This window comes from Hemicordylus capensis, chromosome 4, assembly GCF_027244095.1.
Source record: "Hemicordylus capensis ecotype Gifberg chromosome 4, rHemCap1.1.pri, whole genome shotgun sequence".
NCBI lineage: Eukaryota > Metazoa > Chordata > Lepidosauria > Squamata > Cordylidae > Hemicordylus > Hemicordylus capensis.
The window spans coordinates 280,505,711-280,527,798 of record NC_069660.1 but is presented as its reverse complement, the minus strand read 5'-3'; the positions used below and the strand labels follow the sequence as shown (position 1 = coordinate 280,527,798).

Here is a 22,088-nt window from a genome sequence, read left to right as displayed (position 1 = left end):
TCCGATGGTGGCTATCTCCGGCTCTTCATCAAGGTCTCCAGCTCACGGAGCCATGAAGAATCGTGATCACTACAGATGCCAGCCTAACGGGCTGGGGAGCCCACTGTCACGGGCAGGTTACCCAGGGCACCTGGTCGGCCACCGAGACCTCTGCCCCAATAAATTGGCTGGAGTTACGAGCAGCCCGTCTCGCCTTTCTCCACTTCCAGCAAATTCTTCGGGGCCACCATGTCCTGCTTCGGACGGACAATGTCACAGTAAAGGCGCACATCAACCGCCAAGGGGGTACCAAATCAGCCAGGCTGATGCAGGAGGCAGACCTCCTTTTCCACTGGGCGGAACCCAATCTTCTTTCCATCCTGGCAGAACATCTCAAAGGAGACGACAATCAAATTGCAGACTGGCTGAGCAGAGAGTCGATAGACCCGGGCGAATGGACGTTACACAGGGAAGTGTTCCTTCAGATCACAAGAGTGCTGGGCATGCCTCGAGTGGATCTCTTCGCGACTCAAGACAACCGTCAACTGCCTCGGTTCTTCTCCAGGTTCCACGACGCTCAGGCCGAGGACACAGATGCACTCCACTCCAGGTGGCCGAGCGTCCTGCTGTATGCCTTCCCTCCAATTCCCATACTTATGAAGGTCATTCAGAAGTTACGCCTAGAACGAGCAGAACTAATTTTGATAGCGCCCTTCTGGCCCCGCAGGCCATGGTTTCCAGACCTAGTCAGCCTGGCGTCAGCGCCTCCATGGCGTCTTCCCATCAGACCAGACCTCCTCCATCAAGGACCCCTGGTCTATCCAGAACCTCAGTGGCTACAGTTAACCGCCTGGAGGCTGAACGCACGATCCTAGCAGAAAAGGGTTACTCCACCGGCGTGCAAAACACTATCCTGGCAGCTCGACGGCCTTCCACCATTCGAATCTATCAATCTACTTGGTCAGCCTTCGTGCGGTAGTCCCGAACCCGTGGTAAAGATCCTCTCACTGCTAGAGTACCAGAGGTTCTGGACTTCCTTCAAGCTGGCCTGGACATGGGCCTTCGTCCAAGTACCCTTAAACGACAAACATCCGCCTTATCCTCGGTTCTGCAACTCTCGTCCCATTCTTCTGGTCAACCTTCCTTGCATTTACATCTGTCTAGGTTTCTAAAGGGAGCATCTAATCTTGCTCCTCCTCCTATCAGGCGTTTCCCATCGTGGAACCTTAATCGGGTTCTCAATGCCCTCACCAAGGACCCATTCGAGCCTATCGGTTCGATCCCCTTACGTATTTTGTCCTTTAAGTTGTGCTTCTTGATAGCAATCACCTCCGCTCGTAGGGTATCGGAGCTAGGAGCACTATCAGTCCGCAAGGAGCTATGCACCTTTAATCCAGACTCGGCGGTCCTGCGTCTGGACCCAACCTTTCTCCCCAAAGTTAATTCTTCCTTCCATAGGGCTCAGGTCATTGTTCTCCCTTCCTTCTGTCCTTCCCCAGTACACCCTAGGGAGAAACTGTGGCATAAGCTCGATGTGCGCAGGGCCTTGCGTACCTATATTCGCCGCACCAAGGACATTCGTCACTCAGATGCTCTTTTTGTGTCTTTCCAGCAATCCAACCTCGGGGAGAAGGTGTCGAAGACCACGTTAGCAAACTGGATTAGATCCTGTATACACCTGGCCTACAAGGCCCTACATCCTGGCATCCCTACAAACCTACCAGAAGGTTAGAAGTTCGATCCTGACCAGGGGCTCAAGGTTGACTCAGCCTTCCATCCTTCCGAGGTCGGTAAAATGAGTACCCAGAATGTTGGGGGGCAATATGCTAAATCATTGTAAACCGCTTAGAGAGCTCCAGCTATAGAGCGGTATATAAATGTAAGTGCTATTGCTATTGCTATTGCTACATCTCCCTCCCCCTGGAGGGGTTACTGCTCACTCCACTAGAAGCGCTTCGGCTTCTTCAGCCTTCTCTGCGCACGTCCCACTCGCAGAGATCTGCAGAGCAGCCACTTGGTCTTCCTCCAATCCCTTTATCAAACATTACAAAATTCCCGATTTTTCTGAAGCACAGGCAGCATTTGGGCGCACGGTTCTCCAACAGGTAGTCTGATTACATCCTTCCCATCCCGGGATCTGTCCGTTAGCTTGGGCAAGTCCCTATCTGAGGATCTCCTACGCAAGGGAAAAAGGAACATTGGTCTTACCGTGAAGGGTTCTTTTTCCTTGCAGTAGGAGATCCTCAGCCCCACCCGGATGTATCTTCCGGACCAGGGAAACCCTCTAGCCTAATATCGTGCCGTGCCCTGGTTGGGGTTTTTCCTAAGGGTTTTGTATTGCCGAGGCCACTTTCGGGGTACTAGTTATACTCTTTCTCTATCCTTTCTCCTTACTGACCTTTTTTGTTCTCTAGCCTTCTGAGTACTCTCATTACAGTTAGTTCCGGGCTCTCTCTACAATCACGTTCATACTCCTCGCTCATCAGTCCTGGAACTGGGGTTAGGAGGTAACCACGCCTACAATCAAACCACGTGATTCCAGTTCTGTCTCGAGCATGCGCAGTACATCACCCTATCTGAGGATCTCCTACTGCAAGGAAAAAGAACCCTTCACGGTAAGACCAATGTTCCTTTCTCCCAACCCCTGGAGATCACAGGGATTGAACATGGGGTCTTCTGCATGCCCCGTCCTCTATGACCCCATACTTTATAGCCATAATTGTATAAAGTATTTGGAGGCATGTGATTTCACCATATATATTGTGCCAGCTTGTACGTTATAGGCAGAAAGGGAGGAGGGAGGTACAATTTACAATAACAGAACCACCTTTTTAACTCGTTTTGATTCTCCAACCTAATCTTCAGTTCAAACCCAAACTGGTAGTTCAGCAGGGCTGAAGTCCAGAAGCCGGGTGACTCGGGTTGTCTCATCTGTTTGGAATGGAGCCAGACACTCCACATAGCTTATGCTGGTAGTTTTGTTGGGACAGTTTGATCCAAGCCCAAACTTTGCAGCTAGTATTTCCACCTGCCTGTTAGCTCTTCCTCCTCCTCTGTCCTCTGGAGAGGCAAACACAATTGCTCTAGGGCAACTTTATTTTGAAACTTGGGGAAATTATTGCTTAAGATGCTTGAGGTAATGCTTTTCCTAATGCATCCAACCCTAGTAGTTAGGGAAGCAGGCAACTGCTCGCTGGTAGGTTGATCTCAGAATTATGAGCACCAAGACCTGTAAATGTGAATAACTCCAGATCAGATCCAGAAAGCTCAGTGTCTTTTTTACATAGCTCAAAAGGACAAAGGGATCCAGGAACAAGACCTTTTACAAAGAAAGAATAAAGCTGCTTTTGTACAAGTACAATGCAAAACCCAAACAGTTGGCAAAAATGGAGTGAAGGCAGTTTTCACGGAAAGTGGGGGAGGGGAGAAAGAGAGGCAGGGCTTGTTTCTCTCATAGTACCAAGCATTTGTCTTTGCAACAGTTTTGCTTAGGGTTAAAGCTAAGTTCCAAAATGGAGGGTGCTGCATAAATGACCAGTCAGTAAAATGCCTACTCATAACTTAGTTGAATCTAGAATATATGCAGGAGACTTTCTTTTTCCTTCTTGCTTGACCTAATTATGCCCCCCCGCCCCCATTTTGAAAGAAAGGCCGATTGACGTTGAGAAGCCGCAATAAATCTCTGTAAACAGTGCCAATAATATGAATCAAATTTTATTACTCCAAGGACGCTGGAAAGGCTTGTAGCCTGTAAAACTAAGACTTACTGGAAATGACCAGAAGGTAGGAATAAAAGATCTACTTCCATGAACATTCTCATGGATGCCAGTATTTTGTCTTACCCATAAAGAATCTGTCTTTACATTTCACGTCACTGGTGAATCTTGGTTTATGTTCTCTGAAAAGTTGTAACATTTAAAACATTTTTAAAAGATTGATGAGATCCTGCACTTAAATAGGTTGTACTTCTCTTTACTTTTTCTCTCTCTAAATGCTGCTAAAGATGTTGGAGCCTCTCCAAATTCACATAATCACATGATGATTATTGCCCCCAGATTCCTTATAAGCTTCTGCTGACCCTTTGCTCAGTTCACAATCTGCCTTGCTTGGCTAAGCTAAATGCCACAGTTGTCTCCAGTGCTACTCAAGGGGGCCAGGATTCCTTGTAACGTGTGGGGACAGAGAGAGTAGGTAACACTTAGGGCAAGAGGAGACATACCAAAAACATTTGTGAGAATGGGGAGGTGGGCAGGGGAAAGAGGAGGAGACTTCTCCTCCTCCTCCTCTCCCTCTTCACCACCTTTCTATGCATCCTGGCTCCAGGGACTCTGGAAAGCAGCCAGCTTGAACAAAGGAGCTCTGACGGATCTCCCTTGACTTTGCTCTATAGAAGCAACTCCAGGAACAGCTGCCATTATTGCTCCTGTGCTCAAGCAAGGAAAGGCCTGGCTGTAGCAGAGGGGCTCTGGTGGGTTTGCCCAGATTGGGTGCCGTGGACGGTTGCCACCATTGCTCTTCTGCAAGGGCTAGGAGGAACCTGGCTGAAGCTCTAGTGAGTTTCTTTGGACTTGGTTTCATGGTGTTGGCTTTGAGGGCAGCCATTATCATAGCTGTCCTCTGCTCAAGCCAGGACGTGCCTGCCTCAAACATAGGTGCTTGATCTGGCCTTCTTTGGGAAGGGAATTGGGCTCACACCTTGAATTTAGGTCGTGTTCTGGATTTTGTTTTGGAGGTTGAGGGCTGACTGATCTGTAGGACACAGACTTGAGGATGTGCATCCTCACTGGCCAATTTCACCTTCCTATGTGATCTCTTAAATTGTGGAGGGAGAGTCTCCTTCACCCTTAGAGGATTCTTAATGAGGGAAATTTCGCTTGGTTGTGCTCATGAGGGTGTGTATCTGTCTCCATCCTTTTCTCTTAGGCCATGAAGAAAGCAACCCTTCCTTCCTGTGCCTTTCCGTTCCACGTACGTGGGACCCTCACTTTACTAATGGGGTGATAATAGTTATTTATTTTGTTCCCTGAACACTTTTTAATTTATTATTATTTTTATTTATTATTTATCATTTATTTTCTTATTTCTTATTTTTTATTTAGTTTGTTTTAATTAATTAATTAATTAATTAATTAATTAATTAATTCCTATACTGCCTAATATAGAAATCTCTAGGCAGTGTACAGATTAAAACATAATATAAAATATAAAACATTTAAAATTCATAAAACAGATAAAAATCACAATAAAAACACAGTAAAATTTAAAAATTAGATTTCAGTTAAAAGCCTGGAGAAATAGGTATGCCTTCAGGGTCCTCCTAAAAACAGAGAAGGAGATGCTCTTCTTTTGGCAGGGAGTGCATCCCAAAGCCCTGGGGCAGCCACAGACAAGGCCTGGTCCTAAGTTGCCACAAAATGAGTTGGCGGCAACTGTAACTGGACCTCTCTAGATGATTTTAATAGGTGACAGAGTTCACGAAAGAGAAAGGGCTCTCTTAAGTACCTTGGGCCTAAGCTGTTAAGGGCTTTATAGGTAATAACCAGCACTTTATATTTTGTTCTGAAACATATTGGCAGCCAGTGCAGTTCTTTTAGAATCGGTGTTATATGGTCCCTTTGGGTATACCCAGAGACTAATCTAGCTGCTGCATTCTGTACCAATTGTAATTTCCGAACTATGTACAAAGGCAGCCCCACATAGAGTGCATATATACTTCACTTTACTGAGTGTTTTTATTATCCTGTTTTACAGAAAAAGATAGCTGTGAATCAAAGTCAAGGTGAAGGAGATATTCTGCTCCCTTCTCTAATTGCTTCGACTTGAGTTCTTTCCATGCCAATTTTGTGACTTGCAAAAACAGTTGATGTTAAAACTATATAGCTGCCAGATTGGGTGTAGGTGGCCATTTCTGATTTCTACTGGTTTGTTATGAGGACTGTTTGTTTTCTGTGTATGCAGAATTTGGATATTTGAGAAGTGTGACTTCCTCCCTAATGAGGGAGAGGCTATATATTAGTGGTGCAGCACGTACTTGGCATATACAGTGTCCCATCCCTGGCATTTCAAAGAATCTCATAGGAATATAGGAAGCTGCCTCACATGGCTTCAAGAACAGATTAAAAGGTTCATGACCTACCAGTACTATGAGAAACCCAGTTTTAACAACTTGATCTTAACCAAACTCTATTGGCTTCAATTGCCCATGGGGGTGGTTGGTAAAAAAAAAAAAATCATATCTACGTTACCTTGAATGATCAGTTTCCTTCTAGTTCTGGGGGTAAAAACCTTACCTATCTTTTTCTCACATGGTTTGGGATGGACAGAGGGTGCCTGCCCTCTGTCTTTCTTGTTTACACAGTCAGACAGGTGTTATTGACTGGTTTGTTTTATCCAGACATCGAGTCCTTCCCAAGGACCTGGGATGCCAGAATTTTATCATCAATACTGTTGGTTATTATAGATATCGTCGCAAAATATAGGCTGTTCCCAGTAAAGTTGCTTTTTGTAATTGGCTGATGGTGATTTCTGTGGCTCCTGTGGTGTTGAGGTGCTCTTCAAGTTGTTTTGGAATTGCACCCAGGGTGCCAATTACCACTGGGATTATTTGGGTCTTTTTCTGCCACAGCCTTTCAATTTCAATTTGTAGATCTTTGTATTTTGTGATTTTTTCTATTTCTTTTTCTTCTATTCTGCTATCCCCTGGTATTACTATGTCGATTATTTTGACTTGATTTTCTTTCTTCTCGACTACAGTGATATCTGGTGTATTGTGTGGCAGATGTTTGTCTGTTTGTAGTCGGAAGTCCCATAATATTTTTACATCTTCATTTTCTTCAACTTTTTCAATTTTATGGTCCCACCAATTCTTGGCTACAGGTAGCTTGTATTTTTTCCAGTGTATCATCCCTGCTACCTTGTCATGCCTTTGTTTGTAGTCAGTCTGTGCGATCATCTTACAACAGCTGATCAGGTGGTCCACTGTTTCATCTGCTTCTTTACAAAGGCGGCACTTGCTCTTTGTTGTTGATTTTTTCTACTTTGGCTCTTATTGCATTTGTTCTTAGTGCCTGTTCTTGTGCAGCCAGTATTAAACCCTCTGTTTCTTTCTTCAAGTTGCCTGTCTTGAGCCACTTCTAGGTCTTGGTGATGTCTGATTTTCCACTTATATTGTGCAAATATTAACCATGCAGGGGCTTATTTCTCCATTTTTTTGCTCGGTTCTTGACTTGTTCTTTCTTGTAGGCCTGCTTTGTTTCATTGGTGTTGAATAGTTTCTCGTTCTTGACCATTTTAAATGCATCTTCTTCACTGTCCTTGATATATTCTTCAAGGCCTCTTTTCTCCTCCTCTACTGTTTGATGGACTTGTAGCATTCCTCTTCCACCTGAGCTGCGAGGGAGGTAGAGCCTATCTATATCACTGCAGGGGTGTAGAGCATGATTGATAGTCATTATTTTCTTGGTCTTACGATCTAGTATCTCTAGCTCTGCCTGGGTCCAGTCTATTATTCCTGCAGTGTATCTGATCATAGATATAGCCCAGGTGTTTATGGGGTGTATGGTGTTCCCGCCATTGAGTTTGGACTTGAGGATTTTTCTAACTCTCCTGATGTATTCACTTCCAATTTTTCTTTTCACTTCAGTGTGTGCAATGTTATCAGCTTGGAGAATGCCCAAGTACCGTATTTTATGGACTATAAGACTCACTTTTTTCCTCGAAAGATATCCGCCAAAATTCAGGAGCGTCTTATATGTTTTAACAGTTTAATATGTTAAAACTCTGAAAAACTGGATTAAAATTAAGGTGCGTCTTATAGTCCGTAGCGTCTTATAGTCCGTAAAATACGGTATTTGTAATGTTTCTTTCTCTTCCAGGTTCTTGATGTTGCTTCCATTGGGCAGTTCTATTTCTTCTGTTTTTGTTATTTTTCCTCTGTTCATTATTAATGCAGCACACTTGTCTAGTCCAAACTCCATTGCTATATTGCTACTGAATATACGGACAGTGTTTAGCAGTGATTCGATTTCTGACTGGGACTTTCCATACAACTTCAGATCGTCCATGTACAGTAGATGGTTGATTTGACTTGATGTTTTAGATGTTTGGTATCCGAGGCCTGTTTTGTTTAGTATTTGTGAAAGTGGGGTCATGGCGATTACAAACAACAGAGGGGATAGTGAGTCCCCTTGGAAAATGCCTCTTCTAATGCTAACCTGTCCAAGTGTCTCGCCACTGGTTGTTAACTGTGTACTCCACATGCTCATTGCTTTTTAAATAAATATCTGAATGTTTTTGCTGACACCAGTTGTTTCTAAACATTTTAGTATCCATGTGTGAGGCAATGAATCGAAGGCTTTCTTGTAGTCAATCCATGCAACACTTAGATTTGTTTTTCTTCTCTTGCAGTTTTCTAAAATCATTTTGTCAATCAGCAGCTGGTCTTTTGTGCCTCTGGTGTTCGGGCAATTTCCTTTCTGTTCAACTGGAAGCTGTTTGTTAGTTAATAAGTGTTGCATCACTTCATCTGCTATTATTCCAGTTAATAATTTGAACATGGTTGGCAGGCAGGTTATTGGTCTATAATTACTTAGAACTGCACCTTTTGCTGGGTCTTTCATGATGAGATGTGTTTTCCCAGTTGTTAGCCATTGTTCAATATCACCTCCTTGCAAAATGTGATTGAAGTGTTTTGATAGTTGTTTATGCAGGCTTGTTAGGTGTTTAAGCCAAAAGCCATTCAGTTCATCGTCGCCTGGCGCAGTCCAATTTTTAATTTTCTTTGCTCTTTCACTTATTAATTCTGGTGTTATTATTACATCTTGCATTTGTTGGTTACATTTTTTGACCTCTTTCATCCAGCCTGCTTTTTTATTATAATCTATTGGAATGTCCCATAATTTCCGCCAGAATTGCACTGTTTCTTCTTTATTTGGTGTTTCTATGTTTCTTTTAGTTTCTCCTTCTATGCTTTGGTAGAAACATCTCTGATTTGATTGGAATTGGAAATTCTGCCTGTGTTGTGTAATTCTGGCTTCATATCTGCTAACCTTCTTTGACACTGCTGTCTTGGAGTTCCTAACTTGAAACTTTATTATCATGCTAATAGCCTGACTTGGATTTCGAATTGGATTTTATCCCCATACGGAAGTTTTACCCGAATGGAGGAACTTGGTCTTACTAGAGATTTGCATAATTACTTATGGATTTCTGGTTCGAGGAAAGATCTGGAGATACAACATACTATTCGACATAGTCTTTTTTATGTCTGGGATAAATACCAGAAAAGAATAATAGCAAGTCCTGGATTATCACCTTTGGCCTCAATATTGAATGTTTATTTCCATGAACAAGAGTTTTCTTCTAAGTATAACTTTTGGCGAGGCAGTCTGTACTCCTTACAAAGTTTGGCCCAAAATTTAGCTCCGGACAAATCAGTTTCTTCCGGGCAACAAGCATCCTGTCTTCAACAAGCTCAGATCAGCTCAATAGTTCGGAAAGAGTTACAGTTACAGGGTGGGAAACTTAGAGATGTGACTGAATTGGAAGAATTAATCACCCAAAACACTGATCATTTATTAGGCAGAATTTATAAGCTATTACTGAAGTATGAAACTGAGACTGAGCAGATAAAAGAATGTATGATAAAATGGATGCAGAACTTTAATAGATCGATCAATCTTTCTGATTGGGAATACCAATGGGAAAAGAATGTGAAATTCACTTTGTGTACCAATCTAAGGGAAAATTGGTATAAGATGTTCTTTAGATAGTATATAACTCCTTTGACTATTAACAAAATAGATGATTCTTTCTCCAAGAAATGTTGGAAATGTAATTCACACTTAGGTTCATTGTACCATATGTGGTGGAGTTGCAATAAAGCTCAAAAGTTTTAGAAACAAATTCATATAAAAATTGAACAAATCTTAGAAGTTAAGATTCCCTTTCTTCCAGAAATTTTTCTTTTAAGTATGATAAAACCTTATATTCCTGCTAAATCAAACGAATTGTGTTTATATATGATTACAGCGGCCAGGATTATATATGCATCTAATTGGCGTATTTTGGAAATCCCTTCTTTAAACGATTGGTTTTTGAAAGTGTGGGATTATGCTTCAATTTCAAAAGTCTCGGCTTATGTACATGGCATGTCTACTGAATCATTCATGTCTGTTTGGGAACCTTCTATAAATTACAATATCCGTTATCGTCAAACTTTGTTCCCATTTTCTGGATTTTACTTATAGTGTTTTTGATATGTAACTTACAAGGAGCTGATCAGATTAGATTTTACAATTCTAAGAGTCTGAATTTCTTTTGCTTTATCTTATTCTAGATACTTTTTCTCTACTGATGTAATTAATTAGAAAAATGGTTTTTCATCACGAAGATGATGAAAACGTTTTAAATTGTTTTTATGGTGATTTGTCTTTGTCCTCTTTGGTCTATTTCTTAATAAAAATTCTTATTTTAAAAAAGACACTGCTGTTATTTGCTGTTTTATTATTTCCAGGACTTCTCTAATTTTCCTTGAATCTAGGTGATATTTTTGGATCAGATACTGTTTGGTATTTTCATTCATTCATTCATTCATTATTTATTTATTTGTTTGTTTGTTTGTTTGTTTGTTTATTTATTCTCTATTTAGCAGCAGCAGCAATAATAATAATAATAATTATTATTATTATTATTGCTTTTCAACAACAGTGTTCATAGAACCAGGGAAAAGATGGTCCTTGTCCCTAAATGGCTCACAGTCCAAAAAGTAAAACAAGGTAGACATCAGCAACAGCCATTGGAGGGGATGCTGTGCTGGGGTTGGATAAGGACAACTGCTTTCCCCTGCTAAATATAAAAGAGCCATGACTTAAATGCTGCCTCTTCTATAGTGGCATGCCTTCAACAGTTTCAAGCCTGTTTGCTTTCAAATCTACCATTTAACTGGGGAGCTAAGAAGGGAGGAAGAGACAGGACTTAGTTGATTAATTCATCAGTCAGGCACATCAGAGCTTGCAGCCCTGCTGTGAGATGCCACAACTTCTGCCTTAGAGTAATTTGGCTAAGTCTGCCAGCATTTTCTCTCTCCTTTGTGCAGAGGCCGATTTGAGGCTGCAGCCAGAGAAACCAAGGCAATATCACTGGCCCTTGCTGTGTTTATAATTTCAGATACACCAGATTGAGGAATGATTCCTGAACCTGGGTGGCTTAAATTCTGTAGGAGACCTTTTACTTGCCTAGAAGGGACTGTTAGTGATTGTGGACAAATGGGCTAACTACAGAGCTGTCTTATGATCAAACTAGATGTTACTTTAAGCACGTGATTAGGCCTTATGTGCTTGGATGCATGGGGCGGGGTGTGTGGAATGTGCAAGGCAGCTATTGGAGGCAATCTGGATTGGGACCATGTCATAGCTATAATTGAATGGATGGGTTCAAAGAACCCGGGCCCCCCGGCCCACCCCACCCGATTATCTTCATTATCTCCCTCAATCCGAGGGGCTGCTGGAGAGAGGGGTGAACACGGGCCCCCTCTCCCCTAGTTATGCCCCTGGGTGGAGGACTCGATCCCTCTGTACATGTCACAAGCCTGATCCAGATTGGGGCCCTCTCACACCTTCTGTTTGCCCCAGATGGGAAGTTCCCACTTGCATCAATTGGAGTTTCTCATCCTGGGTAAATAGCAGCTATGGGGACCCTGGTCTGGATTGGAGCAGGGGCAAAGACTTTAAATTCACCTCTTTCTATTCTGTGGTTCTTATCCAGGTGAGGCTTCATATGAAACTATTTAGCAAAAATAAATAAATGTACCTAGGTACTGCAGCCATGGAAGCAAGCCAACAGACCACACACCAATGCGATCTCAAACCATGCCATCCAGCCTAGTGTCAAGGGCTGTGTCTGGGGCTGGTTCTCTCAGCCTGACCTCCCCCCCCCCTTTCCTCAGGTTTGGACTCTGAGCTACTGCTCAGGGTGAGGTCATGACACTCCCTGCATACAGCGTGTGTCTCTGCTGACAAACGCTCTCATAGAAAGCAGGGGGCAGGTTTAAGAGCATATTGACATCGTCCCCACACTCTCGTGGGTCCTATACCTGGGTAGAGCGTCTGTGATTTCCTAATACCTGAATAGAATTTCTGGAAATGGCAGATCTGATGCTTTGCTAGAATATTTCCCGTCATTTTCATCTGGGCTTGTTCCGATGTAATTTGCTTTTCATTCTCTCTTGCAGCAGAACTCCCACCACCCTATACTGCCCTTGCCAGTCCGGACGCCAGTGGTGTTCCTGTAATAAATTGCCGCGTGTGCCAGTCGCTAATCAATTTGGAAGGGAAGCTTCACCAGCATGTTGTCAAATGCACAGATTGCAATGAAGCTACGGTAAATGTGTTTAATAGGGTTGTTGCTCTGTATCACGCTCATGATGTCCTTTCCGTTTTGTTATGTTTACTGCTCAGGTGCTGAGAACTAGCATGCAAATGTAAGAATCACTGGTGTACAGGAAGTCACCTGGTAGTTAGGTTTTTAGCAGAAGACAATAAGCAGTTGATGTCAGTGTTTAGGACTTCCAGGAATGGGGTTCTCACTGTATTGTTCCAGTTTCAAGATCCACTGTTGCATGTTTAAAGAGGGCTGAGGGGTTAGGGTTTGGAGGTTCTTTTGTGCCATTTATATCTGAAAACACATGAACCCAGGGCTCAGTTTTTTCCTAGGCAGCACATCTATGAAGATGGTAATTTCCAAGGTTTATGGTACTTTCCCGAAACATCTCTTCTGATCCAGTCTGCAAATGGCCAACTGGTCTTGTGGTTGCAAGCATGACTTGTCTCCTTTGCTAAGCAGTGTCTGCCCTGGCTGCATGTGAATGGGAGGCTATGTGTGTGAACACTGTAAGATATTCCCCTTAGGGGATGGAGCTGCTCTGGGAATAGCAACTGCATGCTTGAATGCAGAAGGTTCCAGGTTCCCTCCCTGACACCTCCAAAATAGGGCTGAGAGAGATTCCTGCCTGCAACCTTGGAGAAGCCGCTGCCAGCCTATATAGACAATATTGAGCTAGATGGACCAATTTTCTGACTCAGTATATGCCAGCTTCCTATGTTCCTAACTCAGGGCTGTCCTTAGGGTGGGGCAGCCGGGGCGATTGCCCTGAGCCTCGCACTGGCACAGGCCCTGCTCCGAGCACACTACAGTGCAGCGTGCCCTGCTCTCTCCCCCAGTCCCAGCCACTTATCTTTCCCCGCACACAGCCCAACCAATCTTTTGTGTGGATGTGCAGCACAGGCTTGAAAAGCTCCCAGGCAAGCTGCTAGAGCTCCTTCTCTCTCTGCCTCTCAGCTGTTCGGTGGGTGGGCGGGGCTTCCAGAGAGGCCTCCATGCAGGCCTCACTGAAGCCTGAAACTCAGGAAGGGAGGAGGCAGGCAGGCAGAGTGTCCTGCTCTGGCTGCCCTTGCCCACCACAGCTCTTTCTTTTTGTGGTTAATCCCCCCCCCCGCTTGAATATTTAGGGTTTGGCCTGCCATAAGCCTTTGGTATTGAGCATGGATATAGGGCAGGGTGGGAGGAATATGTATATTTAAATTGAAGTGGATTGGACAAATTGTTGGTTTTAAATTATTATTTTTAATTTTTAAAACCCATCAAAAAGTCCTACAAGTGGCTTGTTTCATAGCATAACATTACAAAAATGTTTGGAATGGAAGGCCTCCCCACCAGACCATCACTCCACCCCCATATGGAAGAATCTGCCCTTTGCCTTCATTAAAAAGGGTAAAACACCCCCTTTTCTGCCCCAGCCTTTAGATCTGGCATAGGGCTTTGGTATTGAGCATAGGGCTTTGGTATTGAGCAAAGATGTAGGGCGGGGTGGGAGTAAAATGTATATTTAAATTGAAGTGGATTGGACAATTTGTTGGTGTTGTTTTTTAAGAATTAATTTTTTTAAAAGAATTTTTTAAAATAATTTTTAAAAAGCCTATCAAAAAGTCTTATAAGTGGCTTGTTTCATGACAGAAAATTACAAAAACCTCTGGAACAAACAATATATAATATATATTTATTTATAAATGCACTATGCTCAAGCTGATTTGCAACCCAGAAGGTTTGTGTGAGAAATGTGATGCATGTGTTGTGCTTTTTATTTTTATTTCTTTAGAAATGCACTATATGTCCAAGCTGGTTGAACATGTCCAAAAACCTCATTCACACTATTTACACTGTATGTCAATAATCAATATGATTCTGCAATGATATGAAATGTTAAGGAGACCCCACACATGCTGATTCACCCCCAGCCCTTTACCCCGTTAGAGATGGCTGCCATGTCCTAACTTCTGCACTACTCTGCAGAGCTCCAAGAATGCAGGTGGCTTATCCAGATTGCACAGCTTACCAAACCACCATATATTAAGTGCCCTTCCCAAGTAAGTAAAAGGTCTAACTGCCATATTAAGGGGGAAAGTGTGAGTGAAAATCATTGCACATGCATGGAGATCTAACTGATAAGAAGGTGCAAGTGTAAGTATACAAAAGGGGATTTCTCTCTGTCTTTCCCTATGGCTGAAGTCTGAACCACAGGGGCCTCTGTGGTTCTGTGTTGGATTATGCAGGAGAAATGAGTCCTGGAAGAAGGCTGGCTTAGGTTGGTGGGTGGCTGCTGATGGGACAGCAGCTGCATAGCTATTAAATATCATGCCCAGCTGGAGGTAGAACTTTGAGAACAGTGGATTTGGTTGCATCAGGCTGCTGTAAAGAACTGAAGGGGGGAAACAGTGCTGGCTGGATGAGTGAAACTGTGTTTTCTTTTGGGGGAATGGTGTTGAGAGGAATAATAGATTTTGGGGAGAGAAGGAAAGCAAAAGGGACAATTTGGGGAGGAGTTGGGGAACTAGGAACATAGGAACCTGCCATATACTGAGTCAGACCATTGGTCTATCTAGCTCAGTATTGTCTTCACAGACTGGCAGCGGCTTCTCCAAGGTTGCAGGCAGGAATCTCTCTCAGCCCTATCTTGGAGAAGCCAGGGAGGGAACTTGAAACCTTCTGCTCTTCCCAGAGCGGCTTCATCCCCTGAGGGGAATATCTTACAGTGCTCACACATCAAGTCTCCCATTCATATGCAACCAGGGCAGACCCTGCTTAGCTATGGGGACAAGTCATGCTTGCTACCACAAGACCAGCTCTCCTCTCCTGAATTCTTGGTTAGTGGTGTAATTACTTGGAAAGGGGAAATTGATGTTTTGGTTGTGGGGGAATTCACTTCTGGAAGGGGAGATTATTTTGGAGGAGCCTGAGAAAGAGAAATATAGTTGGTGTTAATCAGGAAGGGAAATGCATAGAGGAAAATAGTGTTGGTATCCCTGGGGCAGAGAAGTGATAATTGAATAAGAACATGAAATCCTTTTTGTGTCTAGTCTAAGGCCCATCTAATCTAGCATTCTAACAGTGGCCAGCCATATGCCTCATTTGTCTCCACTAGTGAAGCTCTATTTAGCAATAATGGCTAATTGTTGTTAATAAGAGAAGAGACAAATCTGGAATTTGGGTCCACCAAACTGGAACTAACCACAGTATAGGATACTGTACAATGTCCATACAGGAGGACCTCGATATCCGTGGGGCTTCTGTTCCCGGCTGGAGCTGCAGATATTGAATCCGCAAATATCAAGGCATTAGGGCAATGGCATTGTGGTGGTTAGGTTCCCGTTCAGCTCAAACTTTGCTAAAAATGGCTGAAAACCAGCCAGATTTTGGGGGGAGATGTGGGGGGAGCTCCTTACCATGCTTTGCTGCTCCCCCCCCGAGTCATGCTGTGCCCCGGAATGTCCCCAAATCAGCCAAATATCGCCTTTCCCCCAGGTTTTTTTCTTGAATGGAGCCATTTTATGGCTTCGAGGAACAAAGTGGCGGGTGGAAATAACCTCCACCGTCATTTCTGGCCACCACCTGACCTGCAGATACACAAGGTTGATGTGTGCCACAGTCGGGTGTCTTTTACCCAACCATGGATACGTGAATCAGCAGATGATGAATCCATGGATAACAAGGTTCCCTGTGTTGCCTAAATAATGTGTGTGTTAAGGCCACAACCTTAACACGCAATTTTGTGGCATATTGGAGCATGAATGAATGATCGCTTCTCGGCCTTTTGGCTAAGAAAGCATTCTCTACTAAAGTCATCAGTCCTTAATATAACAAGTTAAACAAACAAAAATTTGTCTGTTGAACAATGTTTGTGTTTACACTCCAGTTCAAACCAAATTTACAGTACATTGGAGGGGATCCTAGAATATCTTGATAGGGTATTTTTATTGAGATCTGCCATCATGAAAACAGAAATACAAGACGTAATGTTAGGGACATAGGAAGCTGCCATATACCAAGTCAGACCATTTGTCCATCTGTCTACACAGACTGGCAGCGGCTTCTCCAAGGTTGCAGGCAGGGATCTCTCTCAGCCCTATCTTGGAGATGCCAAGAGGAAACTTGGAACCTTCTGCATGCAAACATGCGGATGCTCTTCCAAAGTTGTCCCAATATCCTATGGGGAATATCTTACAGTGCTCACATATAGTCTCCCATTCAAGTGTAAACCAGGGTGGACTCTGCTTAGCACAGGGGACAGAACATGCTTGTTACCATAAGACCAGCTCTCCTCTATTACTAGTTGAAAGAAGCAAAAAGTAGGCTCCATTAGTTCTGCTTAGAACTTCTTCTTAGTACAGTGCAGCCTCTGAAGCTGCAAACTGCAAGGAGAGGAACCACTTGAACCTTTCTCAGTGTGCTGTGTTTCAACAGAAAATCACCCCCGCCAAACCATTTTTACTTCCACTGAGGAAAAGATATAAGTACTTGTATCTTTCCCCAGAGAGGGTTCAGTACAAAAGCAAAATATGGTGAAAAGGCTAAGCAGACCCTCTGCACCAGAAGCTGATCTTCTCTTCAAATTGCTACTTCAGTAGTTGGGGTGTGTGTGTGTGTGTGTGTGTGTGTGTGTGTGTGTGTGTGTGTGTGTAAAAGTGTTTTGTTTTTAGTCAAAAAACCAGGTTAGCTCATGAGCCAGCTGGAGTGGTCAGTACCAGCTCGGGGGAAGAATGTTCATTGTAATGTTTAGGTCTGCACTGCAAAGATGAAAAATAGGTGACAACATTGCAGTACTTCCAGTTTTCAGTGTGTTGTCATTGTCCTGGCCATTGAACCTGCAGCGGCCAAATTTGCAATGGTGTTTTAAACCCTTTAAAAAGTTTTAGAAACACAAAAACTACAATAAATTTTATCAACATTGTCAGAGAAATTGTTGTGAAAACTGGTAGGAATGTCCTCCAAAGATTATACCATAGAGAGAGTACAACAATTTGTTCATTGTTATCCTAACCCCGACCCTTTCCTCTGTGGGTTTGGCATAAAGAAGGCATGAGAACACACAGAAAGCTGCAAGTGTAATAACAAACGTTGCCAAAAATCACTATGAGCATTTGTCCCCTGAGATGGTAGCGATGGCCAGTTTGTGGGCAGGGCTTATGGACTAGGTATAATTCTGCCACAAGATTTCTGCCTTGGATAAGACAGTTTTCTCTCTCATCTAGGCTAGTGTTATCTTTCCAGCCGTTGCCAGCCAGGTGCTTCTGGGAAGCTTTCAAGCAAGGCAGGAAGTCAAGAACATTCCACCTGTTGTTTTTAACCAGTTTTTCAAAGAGCTACAACCACAGGGCTCTGTGGTCACCAAAAGTCGACACCGACTCGGTGGCACACTTTACTGCTTCTGATCATGGAGGTTTCGTTTAGTGATCACATTTGATAGGAGAGATTTTCATGACAAGAGCTGGGATGGAACAAGTAGGAGGAACTTTGAGTGGGTGGAACCAAGGAAAAGTGTTAGCGGCTTGGCAGGCTTTCTCAGTTCTTGGAGGCACCAGGGTGTTTTCCAGATTATGAGATTTCCTCTGGTTAAAGTGTTGCAAAATGCAACAGCATTAGGCAGCAGCTTGAAAACCTGAGCACAGCGGTTTTCAATGTGTGTTTCAATGCGTCTTGACAGGGTTGTGACCACTCATATTGCCCACCACTGTAGTGGATTTTCCGGGCAGGGGGTGTCCATATTCCGTCAGGATCGCATTCACCTCCTCGTCCTCCATTTTGGGCCATTGGGGTCACAGAGGGGGAATGATGTGATGAGTTTTTGTTTTTGTTTTTTTAAATTTTTCTCTAGGCACTTTTGTGTAAAACCACCACTAGGCGGGACCTCCTGGCTTCCCAGGACTTGCAGAAACATTTTCCTGCAGCCAGTTTTCAAGGCCACATGTCATCCTCCTCTCCACTCCCATCCTGCTGGGAGCCTCTCCTTCCTCCCAACGGCTCTCTAAGTCCCATCCTCCTGGTGGGCTGATTGGCTGATCCCTGGAGTTCACCAGCCTGCCAGTCAGGACAGGGTTCAATTCCAGTTCACTTCTTAAGGGATGGGTGGCTGATCACTACTCACAGGCAATATGGAGGGGCACTTGGCAGACATGTTGTGAACCTGTTGCAGCGAGTAATCTGGAAAACGCCTAGATGCCCCTTTTCTTCTCTCAGTGCTCTGGGAGCTAGAAGTCAGCCTCTGTTTGTCCATTATCTAGTGGTATGGGCTTTATAACATAGGTAGTGAATAAGAGTTGCCCAAGAGCATTCTAATTGGCCTATGCAAGAGAATTTTCTAGTAGATTATGCATGCGAGCTTCCTTTTGACCCATTGCATTTGAGCATCTGCAAAAAAAATTAGCTTGACATGAAAAACCATGAGTGATCCAGATACGTAGATCGTTCTTATTTTCCACAACAGACAGACAGACAGACAGACAGACACACAGACAGACACACAGACAGAAATACATACATTTCTGATTGTTCTTTTATTTTAAAAAAAAACAGGATGTGCGGGAAATATTATGTACTGAAATGTAAATTAAATGCATGCATTCATATGTACATGTATAAACTGAATCATCAAATTCTGTACTGGCTTGTAACTGCTAATGAAGGCTTTTACATGCTGTTGTTTCAGCCCATCCCTTCAGCACATGATGCTTGGGTGTGATTATGCTGGTGTGGCTAAAAGGTTCAACTGTAAATGCTTATAACAATTGTTCTTGTTGGTGAAGTTTGCCAAATGCTGTATTGCTGTTTTGTTATCCAGCATTTTATTAACCTGTTGGAAAAATACCTCAAAAGTCGTAATGTTGCTATACAAAGCTATATCTGCGCCAGCTGTCTTTCATATGATCTGTACCTGACCATGGGTAGTTTGTGGACTCTGCATATCACCCTGTGCCCTGTCTGTCATGATTAGCACTCCGCTTCTAGTGTTTTGTTAAACAGGTACTTACTTTATGCATGTCCCTTAAGCTTACATTAGCAGAATATTGCAATGTCCTTTATGCCAGCTATTGCCATGCTGGTCCTTCTCTAGTGCCAGCACTGTTCTCTTTTACTTTTAAAACCTGATTATTTGTACACCCACCAGGGTGTTTTTCACACAGGGCTTTTAGCTCACATCTCCTCTGGAATGGAGGGATTCACATATTGGCCAGATTTAGCCCGAAGTCCCTGCGAGCTGTTGGAGAGCACTTCACACACAATTTGGGTTTTTCACTGCACTTTAGAATTTAGCCCAGTTTTATATCCAGAGTAAAAAAATAAATAAATAAATTTCTTACATCTGTTTTGGGGGACAACTTTGAACATGCAGTAAAGCCTCGCAGTAAACTCGTGTAAAGCCTGCTGTGTGAAAAACACCCAGATCGCCACCCTGACTAATAGTACATACACTTATATTTGTTTTTCCTCCCCTAACATGTCCCTGGCCCAGTTATTTCTAAATTCCAGACAAACAGATGCCTTCCCACCATCCCATTATTATTACTACTATGAAATATTTATATACCACTTCTCAACAAAAGTCCCCAAAGCAGTTCACATAGGTATAAATAAACCAACCAAGCACTTCAGCACTGTGTAAGGCAATCACTTCTGCACATTTAATTCTTGCTGTTGTGTCATTACCCAACTCAAAGCATCGCCTGCAGCTTCAACAAGAAAGAATGTGAGTGGAAAGTTGCACAAAGAGCAGTAAAACATGACTGAAGGGCAAAATAAAACAAAAGAAGATGCGAAGAGTTTCAGCAAAAAGGGTGCTGGTACAGATTTACTGTAAATGGTTTAAAGTGTCAGCATGCCAGAAACCACCACTTTGCCATAGGGATGTGCACAAACTGGTTTGTGCACCCCCAGGAGGTGGGGGGGGTGGGTCCTTTAAGGGGCAGGGAGGTCCCACTGGCTCTGGGCTGCAGCATACCTCCTTGCAGCCCTGATCAGCATTGTACTGGAAGTGGCCAGCATGCATGCATATTGGCCACTTACAGTACGATGCTGACCAGGACTGCAAGGAGGTAGGCGGCAGCCCCGCACCAGTGGTTTTGGGGAGCGGGCTGGTGGGGGGGAAGCAGCGGGGCAAGTAAAGGCACCCTCCCTGCCCCTTAAAGGACTACCCCCTGCATCTGAACTGGCTTGAACGCTGGACTTTTGAACCGGTTTGGTGCTCCACAACAGGAGTGCCAAACCAGTTCATGCACATCCCTACTTTGCCAAGAATGACTTAGCTGCTCAGTCCTCTGCCTGGAGTTGTATTGTTTGTGTTGCTCTGTTTAAACTCTGTAGGACTTTTTTTCTTTTTTCAGTCAACACATTATATATGTAATTTCTTCTTCTTGTTTTGTGTAGCCAATCAAAAACCCTCCTTCAGGGAAAAAGTATGTTAGATGTCCATGTAATTGTCTTCTTATCTGTAAGGATACATCACGGAGAATAGGATGTCCAAGACCCAATTGGTAAGGGCTAAAAAAGTTACAATGTATGTGTTTTCACTTCGCTTTATGACAAAGATGTGTCTGGTTGTAATGACATGAATGGTACAAAGAACTCACATGTATCTCCTGCTATTTCTCTTTTTAATGTTTTGCACAAACCTGTGCCTACTAAGCTTATGCTTAATGCACATACAGAAGAAACATATGTACTGCCTGACACAATCCTAGAGGAATATTTAATTATGAGGGCTGTTAGTTGTGCTTTTAAGGGGAGAGGGGGGGAGAGGAAAATAAACATCTACTGTGCAAGATAGGAGGGAAAACCTCACTTAGTTTTTAGGAATATATGCATGATTTCATGCAAATGTAGTTCATATATATATATAATGGTACTTATACGGGGAATTGGTAAATATACAACTTTATTAGTGTATCGTTGTTGCTTAATAACTGTGAATAACCCATCATGCTTCTTTTTTTCGCAGTCTATAAACAAATGATATGTCCTGAAGTCAGTCTAAGATTGATCCAATATTAATTTTATTCTTTATAGCCTGGAAATAATACTGTCTGACCATCAAAAAAGGACACTGGCTCATATACCATGCAGCATTCCACAGGTGTCTTGTGCACTGCAGGCACTAAGTCTTCCAAGTGCAAGTTGCACTAGCGTGCACTTGTGAAATGCTGAAACTGTGCAAGGGAGTTGTGCAGTCACACAGCCTCCTCACACAATTTTCACATTTGTGCAATGTGTGCTCTAGCGCACCTTGCATTTGAAAGAGGAAGCAGCATTGGTGGTGTGCAAAACATGCACAGAATGCTGTGCTGGAGGTAAGCCACTAAATTAACCTGGTCTATGCTTAAATGAAATTGAAAAGAATATGGTGATGTAGTGTTTAGGTTTTAAAAAGCACAATTTATTTATGTAGAGTGCTTTTGGTAGAGGAGCGGCAGGAAGTAGGACTATTTTCTGGGCTCCCAGCTCAGAAATAAAGTAATAGAACACATCATCTCAACCATTCTAATAGTGAAAGCTTCACATATCATTTTTACCTGAATAGAAGATGACTTTGAATTTAAGACGATCCCCTTAAAAATAGAGTTTAAATTCAGGTTATACCTCTATTTACCTGAAAGGAACAGGATTCTGAATTTAAAACAACCCCCCAATTTCTATTATCAAAGAACTTGGTGGGGAAGGGAAACTAGTCTTGGATTCAGGTAAATACAGTATTAAACCGTGTCAAGGCTGCAGCAGCTATTGATTCT

General features: G+C 43.1%; 1 protein-coding gene across 3 annotated transcripts in view; it reads left to right on the top strand.

Annotated features, from left to right (window-relative positions):
• The window catches only part of PIP4P2 (phosphatidylinositol-4,5-bisphosphate 4-phosphatase 2), a 55,974-nt gene that overhangs the window by 12,359 nt on the left and 21,527 nt on the right, over positions 1-22,088 (top strand). For 2 of the 3 annotated variants that reach the window (XM_053246330.1, XM_053246327.1), the window contains exons 2-3: positions 12,209-12,357; positions 20,731-20,837. In XM_053246330.1, the coding sequence (XP_053102305.1) occupies positions 12,209-12,357; positions 20,731-20,837 (256 nt within the window). The remainder of the gene's footprint in view (positions 1-12,208; positions 12,358-20,730; positions 20,838-22,088) is intronic. The other variant, XM_053246328.1, reaches the window with a different exon arrangement.